Genomic DNA, 26,666 nt, shown 5'->3' with positions numbered 1-26,666 from the left:
TCCCCCATAAAGGATAATAACTACCGACCTCCATTAATTATGTCTATTGGTGGGTGGTAAAGATCACTAAACCCACGTATAAATTTCTGTATGTTTACCCGTTACGTATAATTTGTAGATTATTACGCATGCACATGCACATGCACCCCGGAAAACAATAGTTGAATACGTGTTCTTGTGAGAAAATCAAGAAGTCAGCCCATCCCTGTTATTTTTCCAGAATGGCAAGTGACATTGACATCTGTAACTTTTTTTTTTTTTTGTCTATAAATAGAATTTAGAAAGCACAGTCTCCTTGAGAAATCTGTGTCCCTCCAAACCCACAAATCCAAGATGGTAACTCTCAAGATCACCAAAAGGCACCATAACCATCTCAATAACCCCTTCCCTTCCAGACCAAGATCTCTCCCATTCATTCAAGGAACTCTTTCATACAATTCCCAGAAACTGCCTCCTTACCAAATCTTTTGCATTGGGAAGGATTTCCAGTTGAGTTGGCGAGCCAAGCACGGTGGATCTCTTTCAATCTCTCACCGATCTCAGCCCACAAGGCCTGTATGGTCGACTGTTCCGGGACAGGCCTTTGTTGCTGCAGCACTGGCTGAAACAGAGGTGGAAGAAAGCAGGGGATCATTTGTTATCAAGGACAGGAGAATTCATTTGGTATGTAATCACCAGACAATTGAAGATATTAGGGTGATTAGTCAGGATGATTTCAGGGCAGAGGCAAATAATCATAATGATTTCTCATCCGTGTTTTTGGGCTTGGATCAGAAAGTAGGACTAGATGATGCCCAATTCCCTGCTGTCCTAATAACAGGTGTGATTTCTGGTGCCAAGGAAAGGAAGAAAATCCAAAGTTCTGGTGTTCATGAAAACCCAAAGATTGTGCGCAAAGAAGTTTCTGCTTATGCAAGATATTGGATTTTATTTGATCAGAAGAGCAGCAATGAGCTAAGGTTTCAAGTGAAGCTTGGAAAACCCAATTCTGAGTTTCAACAAAGAATTTCTCCACGAAGTTATGGAACTTACCAGGGTTTCTCGCGGAAGCTGGGCCGGATCCGTAGACGCAGACTCGGGTGGTATGGATGTCTACCAAAAAGAAGGGCCATTATCCCAGCTGGATCAACAGTGGAAGATAATGTCATAATAAAGGGCGTTGAACGCCCTGATTTCAACCGGGTCTGTTTGACATACTTAAGTGAAAGAAATGAAAGATTCTATGGCTTTGGGGAGCAGTTTTCTCACATGGATTTCAAAGGAAAAAGGGTTCCCATTTTTGTTCAAGAACAAGGGATCGGAAGAGGAGATCAACCAATTACTTTTGCAGCTAATTTAGTTAGCTTCAGGTAAGACTAAATGCCAACTCATCAATCACTAATAAGATTTAATTCGTTAATATCACTAGGGCTGCAGTTCTTACAAAAAAAAATTCTCTAGTGCAGGGCAGGTGGAGATTGGAGTACAACCTATGCTCCATCACCATTTTATATTTCATCGAAGATGAAATCTCTATACCTTGAAGGATACAATTATTCAGTTTTTGATTTGACAAGAGACGACAGAGTTCAAATACAGGTAATTCTTCGTAATCAATGGATGTTAATCAGATCTAATGAGCTTTCCATGGTTGCAGTTTCTCATTTTCAGTGTTTTGGTCAAGGATGTAGGTACATGGAGACTCTGTTCAAGGTAGCATATTGCATGGGAATTCACCATTGGAGTTCATTGAAAGGTTCACTGAAGCCATTGGAAGACCACCGGAGCTTCCTGAGTGGATTATATCAGGTGCAGTGGTCGGAATGCAGGGTGGCACGGATTTCGTGCGAGATGTTTGGAGTAAACTGCAGGCCTACAATGTCCCTATTTCAGCATTCTGGTTACAGGTAATGCAGCATGTGCAGATACGAAACACTTAAATGGCAGATACTGTCCTTTCCCATTTTAAAAGTTTTTTCAAACCTTCGTAGTGTCTATTTTAAGCCATATCCTAGACTCAACTAACTCCTAGAAAAATTACAAAATAAATTAGTAACCTATTCTATAGCCTGAGAAAATCTAGTATATGGAAGAAGGATAAATGAAAGAACAGAATATGATAAGAACTTTGCTTGTAATTACGATATGCAGGACTGGGTGGGTCAGAGGAAGACAGTGATTGGATCACAACTTTGGTGGAATTGGGAAGTGGATACAACGAGGTATTCCGGGTGGCAGCAACTAATTGGAGATCTTAGTGCATCACATATTAAGATGATGACATACTGCAACCCCTGCCTAGCTCCGGTGGACATCTTCATCCTTACTAATTCCCCAATTTAGTCGTATTTTTCTTCAAAATTGTGTATCAGAGTACCTAGGAATTGCATGCCAATCAACATCTACTTTTCACAATAAAATGAATACACCAGCACCTTTGTGCCAAAGCATGCCAAACTGTGGTTGGTCCTAAGTAGAGATTTTTCTGACAAATTCACCCCCTATGGCAGATGGATGAGAAGCCAAACAGGAGGAACCTCTACGAGGAGGCTAAGAAGTTGGATATCTTAGTCAAAGACAAGAAAGGAGAAACATACATGGTTCCAAATACAGCGTTTGATGTGGGAATGTTGGATATGACACACCCATATACTGCAAGTTGGTTTAAGAAAATTTTACAGGAAATGGTGGATGATGGTGTCAGGGGTTGGATGGCCGATTTTGGTGAAGCCCTGCCCGTGGATGCATCCCTCTATTCAGGTTTGGTATTCAAACTTCTCTCTTCAACAAGCAAGCATTCTGCCAACTCAAGATTTATTAAGATTATGTTTATATTTGCAAGATGCAATGTAGTAGACAGATGAAAAAACTATTCATCCTTGCCTGCTCTCATTTTTTAACTCTTTATGAATGAAATTTGTCAGAATAATGAGATCATCCAACTATCTCTATCCATGGGTAGAATATCAAAACTAAATAAGATAATTTTCATTTCCATTTCAGGTGAAGATCCCATCACAGCCCATAACAGATACCCAGAGCTATGGGCCAAAATAAACAGGGAGTTTGTGGAAGAATGGAAAAGCACCCGTCCGGATAACAGGAGGGAAGATCCTGAACAGGACTTGGTTTTCTTCATGAGGGCTGGTTTCAGGAATAGCCCCAAGTGGGGAATGCTATTCTGGGAAGGGGACCAAATGGTTAGCTGGCAGGCTAATGATGGGATAAAGAGTGCAGTAGTTGGCTTGTTGAGCAGTGGACTTTCAGGTTATGCTTTCAACCATAGTGACATTGGTGGCTACTGTGCAGTAAACTTACCTTTTTTCAAGTATCAAAGAAGCGAGGAGTTATTGCTTCGATGGATGGAACTTAATGCATTTACCACTATCTTCAGGACCCATGAGGTAAGTCAGAAAGGTGCCACCTGGTTACAAAAGCATGTAACATCCTTAATTCATCATCGTCATCATCAATATCAACAAATAGATGTAGTTGTAGCAGCATTGAACGCAACTAAACTGGTAATTAGTGGAAGAGCATTCTTTTGGAAATTGTATTACCAAAGCTAGCTTTGATGTGCATAACTACAAATTGAACTAAATAAATCTCAATTCCAAATGCATTTCTTGAAGAAACTACCCTTAGTCTCTGTTTGGTCCTATAAGTTACTTATGTTTGTTAGTATTTTCTAATCAGGGAAACAAACCATCCTGCAATAGCCAGTTCTATTCAAATCACAAGACCTTATCACATTTCGCAAGGTTTGCAAAAGTGTACAAAGCTTGGAGGTTCTATAGGATTCAACTTGTTAAGGTGAGACAGAATTTCATTGATATTATTTTGCAGTGAAGTTGAATAATGTTGCAGCTGCCCTGAAGAATGACCATGTATATGTTGTTTAAAGCAGGAAGCTTCTCGGAAAGGCTTGCCTGTTTGTCGCCACCTATTCCTTCATTACCCAGATGATGAAAAAGTGCATAGGTTGAGTTATCAGCAATTTTTGGTTGGCGAAGAGATACTAGTTGCTCCTGTACTTGACAAAGGCAAAAAGAAAGTGAAGGTTTATTTTCCTGTAGGAGAAAGAAGTCCTTGGAAACATATTTGGACAGGCCACCTATATGCGAAACAAGGTTCTGAAGCTTGGGTAGAAGCTCCAATTGGCTATCCAGCCATTTTTGTCAAGGTTGACTCAGCCATTGGAGAGACATTTCTAACAAACCTAAGAGAATATGCCATCTTGTAAAATTAGCCATATTTGAAATGTTTTTCTTTTTTTTCTTTTTGGTAATTCTTTGAAATGTTTTTCAACTATAAAAAACAGCATTTTAACATTAGCTCGAAACTAGACAGTGCTTGTTTTCCATGTTACATTGTCACCCTTCCATGTCAAATACTCCAAACTCAGATAAGGGTTTGGGATCATCATATCAACTACGCCTTGTCCTAATTATGTTAGGGTTAGTGACATGGCATTCATAATGTCAATTGTCTTTTAAAAGTAACATTGAAAATACAACTCCATGCAAAAGAACAACCCAAAGAAGGGTTTGGGATATATCTCAGAATATAGTGTTGGCATTATCAAGTGCCCATGTCTAGTAATTGGTTTTCATTATACCCTTTGCACAAAATTCACATATTATATATGAAATGCTCTATAGCACCTTATAAACACCAATTTACCCTCGCAATAAAGAAATATATTATGAAATAAGAATCTCTTGCCACCTCACCATGGTTACTCTTATAAAATCTTGTTCTTGGTCAATTTTACGAAGAGTGAAGTATAATCTACATAAATTCTCTAAGTACTAGCATACTTATCCTCTTCAACTTCATATGCACTATGCATGGTTTGGAGCATTACAGAAACAAAAACTATCATTTTATTAGTTACAGAATGGTCTCTGATGAAGAAACAAGGAAAACAAAAGTTCCTTCTACCACAGCAGCATAAGGCTTGATATTGGAGTACTTAAAATAACCCAAAACACATGACATGATTGAAACCAAACGAGTGAGATTGTGGTTCAATGCTAGTAAATGCCAAATGGTTACACGTACTTCCATCCTGATCAATTACTATCTTAAAACACAGGAGGATCTTGACGAAGTACTTACATTGGGAAGCTTGGTGTAATATATCAATGAAGGAAATTATTCTGCTTTCCTACATTCTATATTTGGCATGTTCAATGGCACATACTACAAATCAGTATGTATGTTACAAAACAAGGTTCATTTATGTTCCAATATAGTGAATTTAACAATCCTACTAATCCCAATGTTTTTCATAATTGTTCACTTCAATGTCTTCTCCAAAGAGGCAAAAACAAATATAACAAATAAAAACATAGGGATAATAAGCATTTCTCTTGAAGAAATGTCAAGACAGGAAAAACAAATGATCATCATGGTACAAGAAACATGTTCTTGTATAATTAATTTGGAGAAAAAGTAGACTAGGTTATGTTATTTTACAAGATATTTATTTGTTAAAAACAAAATAGTTTCAAAATTATCTTGATTGCAATAATAGCACTTACAAATGCATCACATGGCATACCAAGTTCCCATTCCATATTCCAGAGCGATCCATCTTCTATGACACAGAGATAAGGTTGGATACGAGCCATATTGTGAATCGAGTAATGTTATTTAGGTCTTACATGTAATGTTATTGTAATCTGAAGCCTTTTGAATAGTTAAAATTGATTACTTTAACAAGGAAATGTCCTAATTAAACAGTAGCAGCCCATTTATATGAGCACGCAATCTTCTTTCTCCAGCAAAGAGTTGAGCTTTGCAGAAAGGTGACCATGTTACTAAAGTGTTTAGCATTTAGGATAAGGCCTCTTTCACCATTCAGAAATAGGCCCCTTTTCAGCTCTGAAACGCCACTGGATCAAATTCTAACAGACTCTTTTTCCAGTATTTTGGCATTTTATGCACATTAATTTTTATTATTGACTAGGAAATCCAGCCTAATCTTCTGCAATCCAAACTAATAGCTATGCAAGCTCAAAGAGAATGCTCCCAATTTCATATTTTCACAGAGAAAAACCCATTTAGACCTAATCGAACAGTGCCTGTTCATCAAAAGAAGACCATTTCTGAGCATAGATTCCATACCATAAACAGTAAAGATAAACATGAACAAAGATCTCAAATATTTGCTTCAAAATACATTCATATATATATATATATATATATTTGCCGAATACTTTTCTTGTATCAATTTAATGGGCATGAAAAATTACTTCTGCACAATCAATTGAAGTAGTCAAACGCATGGAAAGAAGCAACCCAAAACAGTGCCCATTTCCACATTTCTGGGACTCGATGGAAAAGGTAAAAACGTTATCGTAGATTGACGGTTTTGAACTTCTGGTGTGTATTTGGATACAAGTGAAATTCATCCCAGTTGAAACAAGAAAAAGCAGAATTGAAATGGGGTGTGAAGGCTTGTTTATAAGAGAGACTTACCCGCGTGAAGAGCTTGGAAGCATTACCATGGAGTTGGCCTTAATTGAAATGGGTGGTTTCAGAAAATCAAACATCTTGATTGATGGGTTTGGTCAAATTTTGATGCAACTTAAGATTTCCATTTCTTCAACTGATTCGGAATATCTAGTGGGATATGCCCACACCACATGCTCTTTGGAATTACATTGGGCCGGAAATAATCCAATTTTTTAAGTAAATATTTTATTTTTATTTTTATTTTTATTTTAAGTAAAAAATAAAATTTTGAACATGAAATTATTTTATACCAAATAATGAAAAAATAATTTCATTATTTCAAGTAATTACTTCAAATAATTTTTATTTTAAGTAAAAAATCACTTTCATACATGAAATTATTATATACCAATTTTTTATTTTTCTAATAAAAAATCATTTTGATAAATAATTTTATAATTTTGATAAATTTTTACCCATCAAATGGGACAAATTACTTCCTCTATCATTTGTGCCTTCTTTTTTGGGCACATTCCATGCTTTGTTTGAAAAATAAATTAATTATTTTTAATGTAATGATTTAGATTATAATATTTATAACTAAAAGTTTGTATAATAATTTATTTTTTAATAAAAATTATAAAAATTTAAATATAAATATTATCGACATAGAGATGAGATTCATAAGATTAAAACTAAAATAAAATTCAATTGAGTGGTTTCAAATCAAAACTAGGATCCAACTTAATATAAAAAAAGCCCCAAATGGAAGTTATAAATTCATCGAACTCAATTCAAAGCCAATTCAATTCTTCTCCAATCTCTATGTTCCCTAAAATTCTCTTATTTTTCTTTGACATTTTCAATTCAAGATTTATATAATTTTACTTTTATCATTACTACTTTTTTTTACTTATATGGATTATTATCACAAATTATCTAAATCACTGTTCCACAATAGAAAAAGGGTTATGTAAAATTCACATGAGCATGATCAGGGATAATCGTCCTTACACGACTCTTGGTACTTGTGTCCTCGATTACGTTAGGAAAGATAAGTCACAAGTATGAGGTTTCACCTCACTGTGTAAGGCGAAGATCGAACTTACGACCCACTGAACTAACACTGACATATCGTTTACTCGATCGCTCAACCTATGCTCTGGGGTTCACACGAGCATAACTTGCTATTACTAGTAGATGATTTCTAATGCATTTTTATTTAAATAGCATTTGTTAAAATGAGTAAGATAAAGTTGTATTAAAATAAAGTTAGAATACTTTCTGAATCAAGATATAAAATGACCAAGATAAGTTTAGAAAGCATTCTAAAATTTTTATCAAATTATTTGTTAAATTTTTTACAATATATTGGAGAACATATATATTATTTTTTCTTATATATAAGATCCAATATATACTTATTTTAAGGAATGGGAAAGATAAGCATATTTGAAAAATGTTATATAAAAAATCACGTGCGTTCTGTTCTTTTTCAATGGTCGTCAGATAAACATATTGAAAATAACAAAAGTCTGAAATACTTTCTATATCTTATTTTTTTTAATCTATATCTTAGTTAACAAATACTAACTTAACAAATAAATTATAAGAAACTCTAGGAGTAGCAAATTCAAAATAGTTGAAATTTTTCTAAGCATAGAAATTGTTTAAAGATAATACAAGAGGCATTTGAACAAAATTTGGCTAAGTATCAAGAACTTGCCACCACTAATAGCGAGTTCTGCCGTGTAAATTTTATCTTAGAACTTGATGTGATAATTTATTAAATTATTTGAAAAGTATGAGGACTGTGTTAAAAAATTTATAATATTTTTAAAAATTTCTCGACTGTTTAAGTCAAGTATTTCTTTCAATCAAATCTTATATTGAAGGTTAAGGCAAACATTCAGATTATTGATATGTTATGCTATTAGTTATGAGGAAGATTAAAGTGTAATAAATGAATTTTGTAGTCTATTTGTTTATTTTATTTTTAATTTTAAAATAATTCTATTAGGCCATGTTTGATAGCCAATATTTTTCAAAGGAAAAGGTAAATTTTTCATCTAATTTCTAACTTTTGCATTATTTGATAGTCATTTTTTTTCAAGAAACCCATTGTTCCATTAATGATCACGTGAAAGCATTTTCATTCAAATCATCATTTCTTGGGGAGAGGAGATGAAATTTTTTTGACAATTGAAAAGTGCAGATGGGCGATCACTAGGGATGAGCGAGAAGGGCAGGCTGGGAATGGGTTGCAGATTATTTAATAAATATAAATATATTTATAAAAAGTGAATATGATAAAGATTTAATAATTAATAAATATAAATATATAAAAAATGAATATACCAAAAATTATATATAAATTATTTTTTAAGAAAACAAAAAAAAAATTTTGTAGTTTCATTTCTTTGAGAAAATAATTTAATTAATTTAAAATATATTATTATTTTATTTTTTTTACAAAATTTAATATTTTTTAATATATTTTCATTATTAAATTCCATAAAAATTATATCATTTTTCATGAAAAATAATACCTATCAAACACGAAATTCTAATGAAATGTTCAAATTTTATAAAAAATATTATTAATCAAATACTAAAAAATAAAAAATTATATCAATTAAACGATTTAAACTTCTAATTTTTAAAAATTTATATTCTCTATTATTCAATTTCTTAAAATTTTTCTCTTTACACGCAAATTCCACCCTTGGAATTAAAGTCACCCTTAGTTTGACTTCTTTTCCTTTTCCCCAACATCTTGGAAAATGGGTCGGGGCTTGTGTATGTTCTACCCTTCCAAAACACAACGAAGAGAGGAAAATGGAGCTACTCCATTTTAGCCATGATCATCCATTGATTCTCACTCAAGAACACCATGACGGCGGCCTCAAAGTTCTCTGCAACGGCTGCCGGCGACCAATCTCCGGCCCTTCCTATTCCTGCCGCAAGTGCAGCTTCTTCCTCCACAAATGGTGCGCTGAATTCCCCCGAGAAATGACGCATCCCTCTCACCCCAAACACCCCCTCTCCCTCCTCCCCAACCCCCCCACCCGCCATTGGAGCACCAGATGCGAACTCTGCCAATCGCTCTGCAACGCATTCATCTATCGCTGTTCCAACTGCGACTTCAATCTCGACCTGCCCTGCGCCTCGATTACCCTCCGTATTCGGCGCAGGGTCGAGCACGAGAGCCATGCACACCAGTTGATTCCCATCCACAAGCCCACCCAGTTCTTGTGCGATGCTTGCGGTCGAACCCATGAGGGCGAATCGTATCTCTGCACCACCTGTGGCTTCTGGGTCAACCAAGATTGTGCTTCTGTTCCAACCAGTATCAATCTCCGTCGCCACCGTCACCCCCTCACTCTCATCTATTCTATTCCCTATAAATATTACATTTACGGGCCTTACTGTGAAATCTGCATTGAGGAACTGAACAGAGTGCATTGGGTTTATTGTTGTTCGGAATGCCAGTATTTCGTCCACGTATATTGCGTGCCATCGGAGTCTGGGAATTCCAAAAAGTAGGCCCTTTTCTCCTGTAAATGTGAGTGAAAATTTCCTTTGCTTGGTGTTTAAACTTTTATCTTGTTTTCGTTCATCCAGGGATAGCGAAACAGACTCTGATGAAGAACTTGACCCTAATTCTGCTGCTTTAGATTCGCCAAAACCTAAACTTGAGATGCCCAAGTGAGCATTTTTTCCCCTTCTGGAACTCTTTATGTTATTTGATGGTATTTACGTTCTCTTCTCACATTGTGGTTTCAGGGATTCTAAAGAAGAGATTAATCTGATCACCTTCCCCGTGCCGGATGAATCTGCTGATGTAATAAGCCAACTGATTAAGAACATTAGATTACATGGAAGATACACAGAAGCTGGCAAGATCAGCCATTGTAGTGAAGACCACCCCCTAATTTTTCTCAGCAAGCAAATTGATGAGGCTACGGATGACCAAGTATGCAATGGCTGTGGACAAACCATCTCATCCCCATTCTATCATTGCATTCAATGCAACTTCTCTCTTCACGAGTGGTGCGCTGATTTACCCAATGAACTGCAACACATATCTCACCCAGAGCACCCACTTCTCTTGATCACATATCACTCTCAAGATCTTCATCTCCACAAGTGTGGCTGCTGTGGGTTGTTCAGCAACGGGTTCGTCTTTGGCTGCTCTGCTTGTAGATTCTACCTTGATGTCAAGTGTGCTTCACTTCCTCGAGTAATCAAGCACCAAGCTCACGACCACACTCTTGCCTTGAGGAGAGCACGTTCAGAAGGCTGCGATACATGCGAAGCAAGTCTCATAGACATTGTCTCTGACTATGCTTTTGTCTGTGAAGCTTGCCATTTCAAGCTGTGCATTGGGTGCGCTTTGCTTCCATTTACCATTGGGCATAGATATGACAAACATCCATTTGCTCTTACTTATGATCCCATCAAAGGCCAGCCAGATGAGTATTACTGTGCAATCTGCGAGGACGATATTGATTCAATGTATTGGTTCTATCATTGTGTTGACTGTGACCAATCTTTGCATCCGACGTGCATCTATCCTATTGAACGTTATTTGAATGTCAAGTTTGGAGGACGCTTCAAAGTGGATGATCACTGCCACCTTCTCAGTTGTGTCCACAAGCCCAAGGGGAAGGATGAAACTCCTTGCAGCCGCTGTGGCAAACCTTTCCCAAACTCCTCTTACATAGCGTTTGAATGTGAGTCGTGTGATTTTTGGATCCACCACGTGTGTAATCCTTCACTGCAGAATGAGGAATTTTATTGAACATTTGTAATTGGCACAGTTTTAGTCCGAGCTTAGATTGTCTCTTTGATCATTAATTCAATCATTTTTGTCTTCAGTCCCATCTGAACAATATTCTAAGTTGTAGTTGACATAATCCTAGATTGTACTTACAAAATTGATGTATGGGAAAAATAGCATCACTTTGACAGGTTGACTTACGTCCCCCCCTCTTTTACACGTGGTCAGGAGAATCAGCTTGTGGAGGTAATTTCGTGCCCTGAGACTGTGAGAAGGCATCCGGTCCAGTTGTATCTTCAAGTGGAATCAGATGTATAAATACAACTTATTAGGATCTCTTTTAAACTTGATAAGAATAAGAGCTATTACGTTGATTTCTGATAGAGAATTATTTGGATCTCCTCCTCCTTCCTCCTTTTTACTACTCAAATCTTTCTTTGTTCGATACATGTTTTTCTCCAACAAAATGGGAAAATATTTCCAATATATATCCATCCTGAGTTAATGATATCTGGAAAATGATTTTCTATATTGATTTGAGATGGAGTATTACGAGGTATTTGAAGTTTTGGATCAAGCACATCTAAAAGAGATTTGTTTTTGAGATGTAAGCTTGTGACAATGTGTTATTAGACTAGGACCCAGGCGCATTATTTGAGCCTGAGTTAGACCTGGCTGGGGTGGACATTCTACTCTGCAAAAAGCAAGAGCTAATGTGATGAGAGCTCATGTGATTAAATGATTTTTTTTTTGTTTTGGTGGGTGTATTCTGGGGGGCGTTAAATTGATTTGCTTATTTCTATTTTTCAACTGCTTGCAATTTGTACCCCCCAGTGGTTCTTTTAGCTATTCATCTACCATGGTAGATTGCATTCTTGATGTAGCAGATCTTCTGATTGTGGCGTACGAAGGCAAGTATTGAATTACTGCCCCTTCCCTTCCAGGTTTTGTTTACTTTTACTTTATGTTTTACCTATCTGCAATGAAGACAATATGTGAAATTCGTAGAGGTTAAAATTTTGTTTGTTTACAACCAAGAATCTGAAAATGAACCAAGATCGCCATGCCTGAGTATGTGAGCCAAAATTGGTGAATGCTCCTCTCTCCCCTCCCTTCCCTTTATTGTTCATCTTCTTTCTCTTTTCTAGTAAAACATTTGGTTCTGTGTTCATTTTTTTTTATCAGTAAATAAAATATATAGATCAAAATGAACTATACAAATACACAGGGCATCATCAGGCAATACAAAGGAAAGGACCAAAGCTAATGAGCTATAGCAAGGGCCTCATAGTGAGTTATCATAGTGAGTTAAAACATGAGGATACAAAGCAAAAATAACCATGTATATATGTATTTTAACCCTCTTAATGAAACTATTCACGGATGGACTTTGGCCTTAAAAAATATAACGATTCCTAACTGTCTAAGTAGACCACACTAGCAAACACAATTTTCTTGGCCTTACTCTGCCAAGAAAACCCACCAGCCTCTTTCTTAAGCTATTTTAAGGCGCTAGCAATAGAAGACATAGACCTACGGATGTCAAGCCAATCTTTAATATGCCCCCAAATCACTGAATGTTGGAAGAAAACATGCTGATGCGACTCGTCACAGAAATCACAAAGACCGCAGCCTCTGTCGATGTCCAAAAATTGCAAATTATCCTTTGTTAACAGCTTGGATTTAACACTAAGCCACAGCGTAAAGGCATGCTTAGGGGTAATAGACGCATTCCAAACGTCATCGACCCATATCTTATTAACCCCTTTCGGACAAAAAAACTTTTAGGCACTTGATAAAATAGTGCCTCCCTGTGCCCAGCTTGATAGCAGTTGAATGGCAGTCTCCACCAACCCCTCCGATTGACAAAGAGAGTCCCTTATAGACAGGATACGCTTCAGCAGAGGCTAGTCTCCCTTTCTTGGAGACCATCCCCAAATCGAACCATCGCACAGATAGACATGGTCATTTTAGTTGGTGTTAACATTGTTTATTTGGTGGTAATGTTAGATTGTTAAAGTTGTGAAATTGGTGTTTGTGGGCATATATTTCAACTCTTTCACGGTGTGTTTGCTTTTGGGTCTTCACTAACAAACAAACAACAGGAATGTCCTCCTGCATGCGACTTTTTTGTTGAGATGCCGTTATGTACACACACGAATGGTCTAAAGGAAAATAAACCTGCATTTGCAGTTCAAAAATGTTACTCTTTGCTTTGGCAGGTTTTGTGTATGCACCAAATGTTCTTAAGTTTTGGCTTCATTTTTGTGAATTATTTATTTAATGTCGGTTTCAAGTAAAGTAGCCCTGTTTTGGCACTTTGCTGCTGAAATGTTTAATGTAATTCATTTATGTTGTGTCTATTGATACAGCAATCACAAGCCTTACTCCCACCAGGTGGGGTGGGGTGGGGTGTTAATATTATTTGTAAACCCTTCTCGTTGAATTGTTCTCTAGTGCTAGCTTTTAGTACCAGTAAAGATGAATTCAATAGACTTTTGAGCTACACCTTTGGTATAATTAGTAGTCTATATCCCTGTTTCATGTCTTTACTCATCCTATTATCTGTATACTGTTTTCATCCACACATGTTTAGCTAATAAAGATGGAATTACAGAACTAGTAGCCTATCGAATAAGGCCACTTGAGTTTAGAGCTTTTGGGAAGTTGACAGTCATATGGACCTTACCTTCCGATTAAATTGCTTTCATGAATGTGTGCAACTCCATTTCTCTTCCATTAAAAAAGAAAAGAAAATCAATTTGATAGTCTTTAGTGTGGAAAGATGTTTAGGTGTCAGTCACAGTCACATCCTTGCTATCCTTCAGTTTTTGAGTTTATCTGGTATCTATCTTAATGAATTCTTTGGCATACCAAGTTCCCATTCCATATTCCAGAGCGATCCATCTTCTATGACACAGAGATAAGGTTGGATGCGAGCCATATTGTGAATCGAGTAATGTTATTTAGGTCTTACATGTGGATTGTAATCTGAAGCCTTTTGAATAGTTAAAATTGATTACTTTAACAAGGAAATGTCCTAATTAAACAGTAGCAGCCCATTTATATGAGCACGCAATCTTCTTTCTCCAGCAAAGAGTTGAGCTTTGCAGAAAGGTGACCATGTTACTAAAGTGTTTAGCATTTAGGATAAGGCCTCTTTCATCATTCAGAAATAGGCCCCTTTCCAGCTCTGAAACGCCACTGGATCAAATTCTAACAGACTCTTTTTCCAGTATTTTGGCATTTTATGCACATTAATTTTTATTATTGACTAGGAAATCCAGCCTAATCTTCTGCAATCCAAACTAATAGCTATGCAAGCTCAAAGAGAATGCTCCCAATTTCATATTTTCACAGAGAAAAACCCATTTAGACCTAATCGAACAGTGCCTGTTCATCAAAAGAAGACCATTTCTGAGCATAGATTCCATACCATAAACAGTAAAGATAAACATGAACAAAGATCTCAAATATTTGCTTCAAAATACATTCATATATATATATATATATATTTGCCGAATACTTTTCTTGTATCAATTTAATGGGCATGAAAAATTACTTCTGCACAATCAATTGAAGTAGTCAAACGCATGGAAAGAAGCAACCCAAAACAGTGCCCATTTCCACATTTCTGGGACTCGATGGAAAAGGTAAAAACGTTATCGTAGATTGACGGTTTTGAACTTCTGGTGTGTATTTGGATACAAGTGAAATTCATCCCAGTCGAAACAAGAAAAAGCAGAATTGAAATGGGTTGTGAAGGCTTGTTTATAAGAGAGACTTACCCACGTCAAGAGCTTGGAAGCATTACCATGGAGTTGGCCTTAATTGAAATGGGTGGTTTCAGAAAATCAAACATCTTGATTGATGGGTTTGGTCGAATTTTGATGCAACTTAAGATTTCCATTTCTTGAACTGATTCGGAATATCTAGTGGGATATGCCCCCACCACATGCTCTTTGGATTGGAATTACATTGGACCGGAAATAATCCAATTTTTTAAGTAACACATTTTATTTTTATTTTAAGTAAAAAATAAAATTTTGAACATGAAATTATTTTATACCAAATAATGAAAAAATAATTTCTTTATTTTAAGTAATTACTTAAAATAATTTTTATTTTAAGTAAAAAATCACTTTCATACATGAAATTATTATATACCAATTTTTTATTTTTCTAATAAAAAATAATTTTATAATTTTGATCAATTTTTACCCATCAAATGGGGGATAAATTACTTCCACTATCATTTGTGCCTTCTTGTTTAGGCACATTCTATGATTTGTTTTGAAAATAAAATTAATTATCTTTTAATGTAATGATTTAGACTATAATATTTACAAATAAAAGTTTGTATAATAATTTATTTTTTAATAAAAAATATAAAATTTTAAATATAAATATTATTGACATGAAGATGAGATTCATGAAGTTAGAGCCAAAATAAAATTCAATTCAACGGGTTAAAATCAAAACTAAGATCCAACTCAACAAAAAAAAGAAAAAAAAAAAAGCTTCAAATCCAACTTATAAATACAAAAACCTCAATTCAAAGCTAATTCAATTCTTCTCCAACTTCTATGTTCCCTCAAATTCTCTCCTCTTTCCTACAACTCTTTCTTTTAACATTTTCAATTCAAGATTTATATACTTTTACTTGATTACTATTTTTTTTTTCTTGACTCTACAATAAAAAGATGGTTTTAGTGTAAAATTTACACGAGTATAACTTGCTATTACTGATAGATAATTCTTAAGACAATTTTATTTGACAAATAAATTATAAAGAACTCCGTTATAAGAGTAATAAATTCAAAATAGTTGAAAGTTTTTTAAATATAGAAATTGTTTAAAGATAATATAATAAGTATAGGAACAAAATTTAGCTAAGTATCAAACTCTAGAAACTTGCTAATATTAGTAGCGAGTTTTGCTCGCGTAAATTTTATCTTAGAACGTAATATGATAATTTATAATAATTTATTAAATTATTTGAAAAGTATATGTATTGGGTTAAATAATTTTAAAAATTTATAATATTTAAAAAATTTCTCAACTGTCTAAGTTAAATATTTTCAAAATTTGACTAAGTACCAAGCTTTAAAAACTTGCTAATACTAATAGCGAGTTTTGCTCATGTAAATTTTATCTTAGAATGTAATGTGATAATTTATAATGATTTGTTAAATTATTTAAAAATCATTTAAAAACCATGTATATAATTTATTGCAAATTTCTCAACCACCAAAACTAATTTATTATCAAAATTTGATCTGTTTCCCCAACATCTTGGAAAATGGGTTGAAAAATAACGCAGAGAGGAAAATGGAGCTACTCCATTTCAGCCATGATCATCCATTGATTCTCACCCAAGAACACCATGACGGCGGCCTCAAAGTTCTCTGCAACGGCTGCCGGCGACCAATCTCCGGCCCTTCCTATTCCTGCCGCAAGTGCAGCTTCTTCCTCCACAAATGGTGCTCTGAATTCCCCCGAGAAATGACGCATCCCTCTCATCCCAAACACCCCCTCTCCCTCTTCCTCAATCCCCCCACCAGCCATTGGACCACCAGATGCGAACTCTGCGAATCGCTCTGCAACGCATTCATCTATCGCTGTTCCAACTGCGACTTTAATCTCGACCTGCCCTGCGCCTCGATTACGCTCCGTATTCGGCGCATGGTCGAGCACGAGAGCCACGCACACCAGTTGATTCCCATCCACAAGCCCACCCGGTTCTTGTGCGACGCTTGTGGTCGAACCCATGAGGGCGAATCGTATCTCTGCACCACCTGTGGCTTCTGGGTCAACCAAGATTGTGCTTCTGTTCCAACCAGTATCAATCTCCGTCGCCACCGTCACCCCCTCACTCTCATCTATTCTATTCCATATAAATACGGGGCTTACTGTGAAATCTGCAGTGAGGAACTGAACAGAGTGTTTTGGGTTTATTGTTGTTCGGAATGCCAGTATTTCGTCCACGTAGATTGCGTGCCATTGGAGTCTGGAAATTCCAAGAAGTAGGCCCTTTTCTCCTGTATATGTGAGTGAAAATTTCCTTTCCTTTAGTGTTTAAAGTTTCATCTTGTTTTCGTGCATCCAGGGATAGCGAAACAGACTCTGATGAAGAACTTGACCCTAATTCTGCTGATTTAGAGTCGCCAAAACCTACACTTGAGATGCCCAAGTGAGCATTTTACCCTTCTGGAACTCTTTATGTTATTTGATGGTATTTACATTCTCTTCTCACATTGTGGTTTCAGGGATTCTAAAGAAGAGATTAATCCGATCACCTTCCCCGTGCCGGATGAATCTCCTGATGTAATAAGCCAATTGATTAAGAACATTAGATTACATGGAAGATACACAGAAGCTGGCAAGATCAGCCATTGTAGTGAAGACCACCCCCTAATTTTTCTCAGCAAGCAAATTGATGAGGCTAAGGATGACCAAGTATGCAATGGCTGTGGACAGACCATCTCATCCCCATTCTATCATTGCATTCAATGCAACTTCTCTCTTCACGAGTGGTGCGCTGATTTACCCAATGAACTGCAACACATATCTCACCCAGAGCACCCACTTCTCTTGATCACATATCACTCTCACGATCTTCATCTCCACAAGTGTGGCTGCTGTGGGTTGTTCAGCAACGGGTTCGTCTTTGGCTGCTCTGCTTGTAGATTCTACCTTGATGTCAAGTGTGCTTCACTTCCTCGAGTAATCAAGCACCAAGCTCACGACCACACTCTTGCCTTGAGGAGAGCACGTTCAGAAGGCTGCGATACATGCGAAGCAAGTCTCATAGACATTGTCTCTGACTATGCTTTTGTCTGTGAAGCTTGCCATTTCAAGCTGTGCATTGGGTGCGCTTTGCTTCCATTTACCATTGGGCATAGATATGACAAACATCCATTTGCTCTTACTTATGATCCCATCAAAGGCCAGCCAGATGAGTATTACTGTGCAATCTGCGAGGACGATATTGATTCAATGTGTTGGTTCTATCATTGTGTTGACTGTGACCAATCTTTGCATCCGACGTGCATCTATCCTATTGAACGTTATTTGAATGTCAAGTTTGGAGGACGCTTCAAAGTGGATGATCACTGCCACCTTCTCAGTTGTGTCCACAAGCCCAAGGGGAAGGATGAAACTCCTTGCAGCCGCTGTGGCAAACCTTTCCCAAACTCCTCTTACATAGCGTTTGAATGTGAGTCGTGTGATTTTTGGATCCACCATGTGTGTAATCCTTCACTGCAGAATGAGGAATTTTATTGAACATTTGTAATTGGCACAGTTTTAGTCCGAGCTTAGATTGTCTCTTTGATCATTAATTCAATCATTTTTGTCTTCAGTCCCATCTGAACAATATTCTAAGTTGTAGTTGACATAATCCTAGATTGTACTTGCAAAATTGATGTATGGGAAAAATAGCATCACTTTGACAGGTTGACTTACGTCCCCCCTCTTTTACACGTGGTCAGGAGAATCAGCTTGTGGAGGTAATTTCGTGCCCTGAGACTGTGAGAAGGCATCCGGTCCAGTTGTATCTTTCAAGTGGAATCAGATGTACAAATACAATTTATTAGGATCTCTTTTAAACTTGATAAGAATAAGAGCTATTACGTTGATTTCTGATAGAGAATTATTTGGATCTCCTCCTCCTTCCTCCTTTTTACTACTCAAATCTTTCTTTGTTCGATACATGTTTTTCTCCAACAAAATGGGAAAATATTTCCAATATATATCCATCCTGAGTTAATGATATCTGGAAAATGATTTTCTATATTGATTTGAGATGGAGTATTACGAGGTATTTGAAGTTTTGGATCAAGCACATCTAAAAGAGATTTGTTTTTGATATGTAAGCTTGTGACAATGTGCTATTAGACTAGGACCCAGGCGCATTATTTGAGCCTGAGTTAGACCTGGCTGGGGTGGACATTCTACTCTGCAAAAAGCAAGAGCTAATGTGATGAGAGCTCATGTGATTAAATGATTTTTTTTTTGTTTTGGTGGGTGTATTCTGGGGGGCGTTAAATTGATTTGCTTATTTCTATTTTTTAACTGCTTGCAATTTGTACCCCCCAGTGGTTCTTTTAGCTATTCATCTACCATGGTAGATTGCATTCTTGATGTAGCAGATCTTCTGATTGTGGCGTACCAAGGCAAGTATTGAATTACTGCCCCTTCCCTTCCAGGTTTTGTTTACTTTTACTTTATGTTTTACCTATCTGCAATGAAGACAATATGTGAAATTCGTAGAGGTTAAAATTTTGTTTGTTTACAACCAAGAATCTGAAAATGAACCAAGATCGCCATGCCTGAGTATGTGAGCCAAAATTGGTGAATGCTCCTCTCTCCCCTCCCTTCCCTTTATTGTTCATCTTCTTTCTCTTTTCTAGTAAAACATTTGGTTCTGTGTTCATTTTTTTTTATCAGTAAATAAAATATATAGATCAAAATGAACTATACAAATACACAGGGCATCATCAGGCAATACAAAGGAAAGGACCAAAGCTAATGAGCTATAGCAAGGGCCTCATAGTGAGTTATCATAGTGAGTTAAAACATGAGGATACAAAGCAAAAATAACCATGTATATATGTATTTTAACCCTCTTAATGAAACTATTCACGGATGGACTTTGGCCTTAAAAAATATAACGATTCCTAACTGTCTAAGTAGACCACACTAGCAAACACAATTTTCTTGGCCTTACTCTGCCAAGAAAACCCACCAGCCTCTTTCTTAAGCTATTTTAAGGCGCTAGCAATAGAAGACATAGACCTACGGATGTCAAGCCAATCTTTAATATGCCCCCAAATCACTGAATGTTGGAAGAAAACATGCTGATGCGACTCGTCACAGAAATCACAAAGACCGCAGCCTCTGTCGATGTCCAAAAATTGCAAATTATCCTTTGTTAACAGCTTGGATTTAACACTAAGCCACAGCGTAAAGGCATGCTTAGGGGTAATAGACGCATTCCAAACGTCATCGACCCATATCTTATTAACCCCTTTCGGACAAAAAAACTTTTAGGCACTTGATAAAATAGTGCCTCCCTGTGCCCAGCTTGATAGCAGTTGAATGGCAGTCTCCACCAACCCCTCCGATTGACAAAGAGAGTCCCTTATAGACAGGATACGCTTCAGCAGAGGCTAGTCTCCCTTTCTTGGAGACCATCCCCAAATCGAACCATCGCACAGATAGACATGGTCATTTTAGTTGGTGTTAACATTGTTTATTTGGTGGTAATGTTAGATTGTTAAAGTTGTGAAATTGGTGTTTGTGGGCATATATTTCAACTCTTTCACGGTGTGTTTGCTTTTGGGTCTTCACTAACAAACAAACAACAGGAATGTCCTCCTGCATGCGACTTTTTTGTTGAGATGCCGTTATGTACACACACGAATGGTCTAAAGGAAAATAAACCTGCATTTGCAGTTCAAAAATGTTACTCTTTGCTTTGGCAGGTTTTGTGTATGCACCAAATGTTCTTAAGTTTTGGCTTCATTTTTGTGAATTATTTATTTAATGTCGGTTTCAAGTAAAGTAGCCCTGTTTTGGCACTTTGCTGCTGAAATGTTTAATGTAATTCATTTATGTTGTGTCTATTGATACAGCAATCACAAGCCTTACTCCCACCAGGTGGGGTGGGGTGGGGTGTTAATATTATTTGTAAACCCTTCTCGTTGAATTGTTCTCTAGTGCTAGCTTTTAGTACCAGTAAAGATGAATTCAATAGACTTTTGAGCTACACCTTTGGTATAATTAGTAGTCTATATCCCTGTTTCATGTCTTTACTCATCCTATTATCTGTATACTGTTTTCATCCACACATGTTTAGCTAATAAAGATGGAATTACAGAACTAGTAGCCTATCGAATAAGGCCACTTGAGTTTAGAGCTTTTGGGAAGTTGACAGTCATATGGACCTTACCTTCCGATTAAATTGCTTTCATGAATGTGTGCAACTCCATTTCTCTTCCATTAAAAAAGAAAAGAAAATCAATTTGATAGTCTTTAGTGTGGAAAGATGTTTAGGTGTCAGTCACAGTCACATCCTTGCTATCCTTCAGTTTTTGAGTTTATCTGGTATCTATCTTAATGAATTCTTTGGCATACCAAGTTCCCATTCCATATTCCAGAGCGATCCATCTTCTATGACACAGAGATAAGGTTGGATGCGAGCCATATTGTGAATCGAGTAATGTTATTTAGGTCTTACATGTGGATTGTAATCTGAAGCCTTTTGAATAGTTAAAATTGATTACTTTAACAAGGAAATGTCCTAATTAAACAGTAGCAGCCCATTTATATGAGCACGCAATCTTCTTTCTCCAGCAAAGAGTTGAGCTTTGCAGAAAGGTGACCATGTTACTAAAGTGTTTAGCATTTAGGATAAGGCCTCTTTCATCATTCAGAAATAGGCCCCTTTCCAGCTCTGAAACGCCACTGGATCAAATTCTAACAGACTCTTTTTCCAGTATTTTGGCATTTTATGCACATTAATTTTTATTATTGACTAGGAAATCCAGCCTAATCTTCTGCAATCCAAACTAATAGCTATGCAAGCTCAAAGAGAATGCTCCCAATTTCATATTTTCACAGAGAAAAACCCATTTAGACCTAATCGAACAGTGCCTGTTCATCAAAAGAAGACCATTTCTGAGCATAGATTCCATACCATAAACAGTAAAGATAAACATGAACAAAGATCTCAAATATTTGCTTCAAAATACATTCATATATATATATATATATATTTGCCGAATACTTTTCTTGTATCAATTTAATGGGCATGAAAAATTACTTCTGCACAATCAATTGAAGTAGTCAAACGCATGGAAAGAAGCAACCCAAAACAGTGCCCATTTCCACATTTCTGGGACTCGATGGAAAAGGTAAAAACGTTATCGTAGATTGACGGTTTTGAACTTCTGGTGTGTATTTGGATACAAGTGAAATTCATCCCAGTCGAAACAAGAAAAAGCAGAATTGAAATGGGTTGTGAAGGCTTGTTTATAAGAGAGACTTACCCACGTCAAGAGCTTGGAAGCATTACCATGGAGTTGGCCTTAATTGAAATGGGTGGTTTCAGAAAATCAAACATCTTGATTGATGGGTTTGGTCGAATTTTGATGCAACTTAAGATTTCCATTTCTTGAACTGATTCGGAATATCTAGTGGGATATGCCCCCACCACATGCTCTTTGGATTGGAATTACATTGGACCGGAAATAATCCAATTTTTTAAGTAACACATTTTATTTTTATTTTAAGTAAAAAATAAAATTTTGAACATGAAATTATTTTATACCAAATAATGAAAAAATAATTTCTTTATTTTAAGTAATTACTTAAAATAATTTTTATTTTAAGTAAAAAATCACTTTCATACATGAAATTATTATATACCAATTTTTTATTTTTCTAATAAAAAATAATTTTATAATTTTGATCAATTTTTACCCATCAAATGGGGGATAAATTACTTCCACTATCATTTGTGCCTTCTTGTTTAGGCACATTCTATGATTTGTTTTGAAAATAAAATTAATTATCTTTTAATGTAATGATTTAGACTATAATATTTACAAATAAAAGTTTGTATAATAATTTATTTTTTAATAAAAAATATAAAATTTTAAATATAAATATTATTGACATGAAGATGAGATTCATGAAGTTAGAGCCAAAATAAAATTCAATTCAACGGGTTAAAATCAAAACTAAGATCCAACTCAACAAAAAAAAGAAAAAAAAAAAAGCTTCAAATCCAACTTATAAATACAAAAACCTCAATTCAAAGCTAATTCAATTCTTCTCCAACTTCTATGTTCCCTCAAATTCTCTCCTCTTTCCTACAACTCTTTCTTTTAACATTTTCAATTCAAGATTTATATACTTTTACTTGATTACTATTTTTTTTTTCTTGACTCTACAATAAAAAGATGGTTTTAGTGTAAAATTTACACGAGTATAACTTGCTATTACTGATAGATAATTCTTAAGACAATTTTATTTGACAAATAAATTATAAAGAACTCCGTTATAAGAGTAATAAATTCAAAATAGTTGAAAGTTTTTTAAATATAGAAATTGTTTAAAGATAATATAATAAGTATAGGAACAAAATTTAGCTAAGTATCAAACTCTAGAAACTTGCTAATATTAGTAGCGAGTTTTGCTCGCGTAAATTTTATCTTAGAACGTAATATGATAATTTATAATAATTTATTAAATTATTTGAAAAGTATATGTATTGGGTTAAATAATTTTAAAAATTTATAATATTTAAAAAATTTCTCAACTGTCTAAGTTAAATATTTTCAAAATTTGACTAAGTACCAAGCTTTAAAAACTTGCTAATACTAATAGCGAGTTTTGCTCATGTAAATTTTATCTTAGAATGTAATGTGATAATTTATAATGATTTGTTAAATTATTTAAAAATCATTTAAAAACCATGTATATAATTTATTGCAAATTTCTCAACCACCAAAACTAATTTATTATCAAAATTTGATCTGTTTCCCCAACATCTTGGAAAATGGGTTGAAAAATAACGCAGAGAGGAAAATGGAGCTACTCCATTTCAGCCATGATCATCCATTGATTCTCACCCAAGAACACCATGACGGCGGCCTCAAAGTTCTCTGCAACGGCTGCCGGCGACCAATCTCCGGCCCTTCCTATTCCTGCCGCAAGTGCAGCTTCTTCCTCCACAAATGGTGCTCTGAATTCCCCCGAGAAATGACGCATCCCTCTCATCCCAAACACCCCCTCTCCCTCTTCCTCAATCCCCCCACCAGCCATTGGACCACCAGATGCGAACTCTGCGAATCGCTCTGCAACGCATTCATCTATCGCTGTTCCAACTGCGACTTTAATCTCGACCTGCCCTGCGCCTCGATTACGCTCCGTATTCGGCGCATGGTCGAGCACGAGAGCCACGCACACCAGTTGATTCCCATCCACAAGCCCACCCGGTTCTTGTGCGACGCTTGTGGTCGAACCCATGAGGGCGAATCGTATCTCTGCACCACCTGTGGCTTCTGGGTCAACCAAGATTGTGCTTCTGTTCCAACCAGTATCAATCTCCGTCGCCACCGTCACCCCCTCACTCTCATCTATTCTATTCCATATAAATACGGGGCTTACTGTGAAATCTGCAGTGAGGAACTGAACAGAGTGTTTTGGGTTTATTGTTGTTCGGAATGCCAGTATTTCGTCCACGTAGATTGCGTGCCATTGGAGTCTGGAAATTCCAAGAAGTAGGCCCTTTTCTCCTGTATATGTGCGTGAAAATTTCCTTTCCTTTAGTGTTTAAAGTTTCATCTTGTTTTCGTGCATCCAGGGATAGCGAAACAGACTCTGATGAAGAACTTGACCCTAATTCTGCTGATTTAGAGTCGCCAAAACCTACACTTGAGATGCCCAAGTGAGCATTTTACCCTTCTGGAACTCTTTATGTTATTTGATGGTATTTACATTCTCTTCTCACATTGTGGTTTCAGGGATTCTAAAGAAGAGATTAATCCGATCACCTTCCCCGTGCCGGATGAATCTACTGATGTAATAAGCCAATTGATTAAGAACATTAGATTACATGGAAGATACACAGAAGCTGGCAAGATCAGCCATTGTAGTGAAGACCACCCCCTAATTTTTCTCAGCAAGCAAATTGATGAGGCTAAGGATGACCAAGTATGCAATGGCTGTGGACAGACCATCTCATCCCCATTCTATCATTGCATTCAATGCAACTTCTCTCTTCACGAGTGGTGCGCTGATTTACCCAATGAACTGCAACACATATCTCACCCAGAGCACCCACTTCTCTTGATCACATATCACTCTCACGATCTTCATCTCCACAAGTGTGGCTGCTGTGGGTTGTTCAGCAACGGGTTCGTCTTTGGCTGCTCTGCTTGTAGATTCTACCTTGATGTCAAGTGTGCTTCACTTCCTCGAGTAATCAAGCACCAAGCTCACGACCACACTCTTGCCTTGAGGAGAGCACGTTCAGAAGGCTGCGATACATGCGAAGCAAGTCTCATAGACATTGTCTCTGACTATGCTTTTGTCTGTGAAGCTTGCCATTTCAAGCTGTGCATTGGGTGCGCTTTGCTTCCATTTACCATTGGGCATAGATATGACAAACATCCATTTGCTCTTACTTATGATCCCATCAAAGGCCAGCCAGATGAGTATTACTGTGCAATCTGCGAGGACGATATTGATTCAATGTGTTGGTTCTATCATTGTGTTGACTGTGACCAATCTTTGCATCCGACGTGCATCTATCCTATTGAACGTTATTTGAATGTCAAGTTTGGACGACGCTTCAAAGTGGATGATCACTGCCACCTTCTCAGTTGTGTCCACAAGCCCAAGGGGAAGGATGAAACTCCTTGCAGCCGCTGTGGCAAACCCTTCCCAAACTCCTCTTACATAGCGTTTGAATGTGAGTCGTGTGATTTTTGGATCCACCACGTGTGTAATCCTTCACTGCAGAATGAGGAATTTTATTGAACATTTGTAATTGGCACAGTTTTAGTCCGAGCTTAGATTGTCTCATTGATCATTAATTCAATCATTTTTGTCTTCAGTCCCATCTGAAACAATATTCTAAGTAGTTGTTGACAAAATCCTAGATTGTACTTAAAACATTGATGCATGGGAAAAAATAGCATCACTTTGACAGGTTGACTTACGTCCCCCCCTCTTTTACACGTGGTCAGGAGAATCAGCTTGTGGAGGTAATTTCGTGCCCTGAGACTGTGAGAAGGCATCCGGTCCAGTTGTATCTTTCAAGTGGAATCAGATGTATAAATACAACTTATTAGGATCTCTTTTAAACTTGATAAGAATAAGAGCTTTTAGGTTGATTTCTGATAGAGAATTATTTGGATCTCCTCATCCTTCCTCCTTTTTACTACTCAATCTTTCTTTGTTCGATACATGTTTTTCTCCAACAAAATGGGAAAATATTTCCAATATATATCCATCCTGAGTTAATGATATCTGGAAATTGATTTTCTATATTGACTTGAGATGGAGTATTACAAGGTATTTGAAGTTTTGGATCAAGCACATCTAAAAGAGATTTGTTTTTGAGATGTAAACCTCATGACAATGTGTTATTAGACTAGGACCCAGGTGCATTATTTGAGCCTGAGTTTGCCTTGGCTGGGGTGGACATTCTACCCTGCAAAAAAAAGCAAGAGCTAGTGTGATGAGAGCTCATGTGATTAAATGAATTATTTTTTGTTTTGGTGGGTGTATTCTGGGGGGCGTTAAATTGATTTGCTTATTTCTATTTTTCAACTGCTTGCAATTTGTACCCCCCCAGTGGTTCTTTTAGCTATTCATCTACCATGGTAGATTGCATTCTTGATGTAGCAGATCTCCTGGCTGTGGC

General features: G+C 36.5%; 3 protein-coding genes and 1 long non-coding RNA gene across 6 annotated transcripts; 3 read left to right on the top strand and 1 right to left on the bottom strand.

The window, feature by feature from the left end:
- Positions 1-286: 286 nt before the first annotated feature.
- Positions 287-4,321, top strand: LOC127788492 (uncharacterized). Its single transcript, XM_052316831.1, has 8 exons — positions 287-1,349; positions 1,446-1,578; positions 1,671-1,886; positions 2,131-2,286; positions 2,490-2,739; positions 2,983-3,383; positions 3,676-3,792; positions 3,887-4,321. The coding sequence occupies exons 1-8, from the start codon at positions 334-336 to the stop codon at positions 4,220-4,222; spliced, it is 2,625 nt and encodes an 874-aa protein (XP_052172791.1). The 5' UTR covers positions 287-333; the 3' UTR covers positions 4,223-4,321.
- LOC127788496 (uncharacterized) lies at positions 3,271-6,621 on the bottom strand. The gene is made up of 2 exons (XR_008020408.1): positions 6,466-6,621; positions 3,271-3,403 (listed from the first exon to the last, which is right to left on the bottom strand). It is a non-coding gene; the product is annotated as an uncharacterized LOC127788496 (long non-coding RNA).
- Positions 6,622-9,236: 2,615 nt separating this feature from the next.
- LOC127788493 (uncharacterized) lies at positions 9,237-11,413 on the top strand. Its single transcript, XM_052316832.1, has 3 exons — positions 9,237-9,983; positions 10,066-10,149; positions 10,228-11,413. The coding sequence occupies exons 1-3, from the start codon at positions 9,280-9,282 to the stop codon at positions 11,243-11,245; spliced, it is 1,806 nt and encodes a 601-aa protein (XP_052172792.1). The 5' UTR covers positions 9,237-9,279; the 3' UTR covers positions 11,246-11,413.
- Positions 11,414-16,500: 5,087 nt separating this feature from the next.
- LOC127788494 (uncharacterized) lies at positions 16,501-26,015 on the top strand. Of its 3 annotated transcripts, none has more exons than XM_052316834.1 (3): positions 16,501-17,250; positions 17,334-17,417; positions 24,760-26,014. In XM_052316834.1, exons 1-3 carry the CDS (start codon positions 16,556-16,558, stop codon positions 25,775-25,777), a joined length of 1,797 nt encoding a protein of 598 aa, XP_052172794.1. In that variant the 5' UTR covers positions 16,501-16,555; the 3' UTR covers positions 25,778-26,014. The 3 variants fall into 3 exon arrangements, with proteins under 3 accessions (XP_052172794.1, XP_052172795.1, XP_052172793.1); XM_052316835.1 differs by lacking the exon at positions 24,760-26,014 and adding an exon at positions 17,494-18,700; XM_052316833.1 differs by lacking the exons at positions 16,501-17,250; positions 17,334-17,417 and adding exons at positions 23,768-24,516; positions 24,600-24,683 and having other exon boundaries at positions 24,760-26,015.
- The last annotated feature ends 651 nt before the right edge of the window (positions 26,016-26,666 follow it).

The sequence above is a fragment of the Diospyros lotus genome, chromosome 13 (assembly GCF_014633365.1).
Source record: "Diospyros lotus cultivar Yz01 chromosome 13, ASM1463336v1, whole genome shotgun sequence".
NCBI classification, from domain to species: Eukaryota; Viridiplantae; Streptophyta; class Magnoliopsida; order Ericales; family Ebenaceae; genus Diospyros; species Diospyros lotus.
The sequence above is the reverse complement of the archived record's forward strand: the minus strand, read 5'-3'. Positions and strand labels throughout refer to the sequence as shown.

Coding starts and splice junctions, on each gene's coding strand:
- LOC127788492 (XM_052316831.1), top strand. CDS start 334: ATGGTAACTCTCAAGATCACCAAAAGGCACCATAACCATCTCAATAAC. Junction 1,350..1,445: donor GCTAATTTAGTTAGCTTCAG/GTAAGACTAAAT, acceptor TCTCTAGTGCAG/GGCAGGTGGAGATTGGAGTA. Junction 2,287..2,489: donor GCAACCCCTGCCTAGCTCCG/GTGGACATCTTC, acceptor CCCCTATGGCAG/ATGGATGAGAAGCCAAACAG.
- LOC127788493 (XM_052316832.1), top strand. CDS start 9,280: ATGGAGCTACTCCATTTTAGCCATGATCATCCATTGATTCTCACTCAA. Junction 9,984..10,065: donor GAGTCTGGGAATTCCAAAAA/GTAGGCCCTTTT, acceptor TCGTTCATCCAG/GGATAGCGAAACAGACTCTG. Junction 10,150..10,227: donor CCTAAACTTGAGATGCCCAA/GTGAGCATTTTT, acceptor TTGTGGTTTCAG/GGATTCTAAAGAAGAGATTA.
- LOC127788494 (XM_052316833.1), top strand. CDS start 23,822: ATGGAGCTACTCCATTTCAGCCATGATCATCCATTGATTCTCACCCAA. Junction 24,517..24,599: donor GAGTCTGGAAATTCCAAGAA/GTAGGCCCTTTT, acceptor TCGTGCATCCAG/GGATAGCGAAACAGACTCTG. Junction 24,684..24,759: donor CCTACACTTGAGATGCCCAA/GTGAGCATTTTA, acceptor TTGTGGTTTCAG/GGATTCTAAAGAAGAGATTA.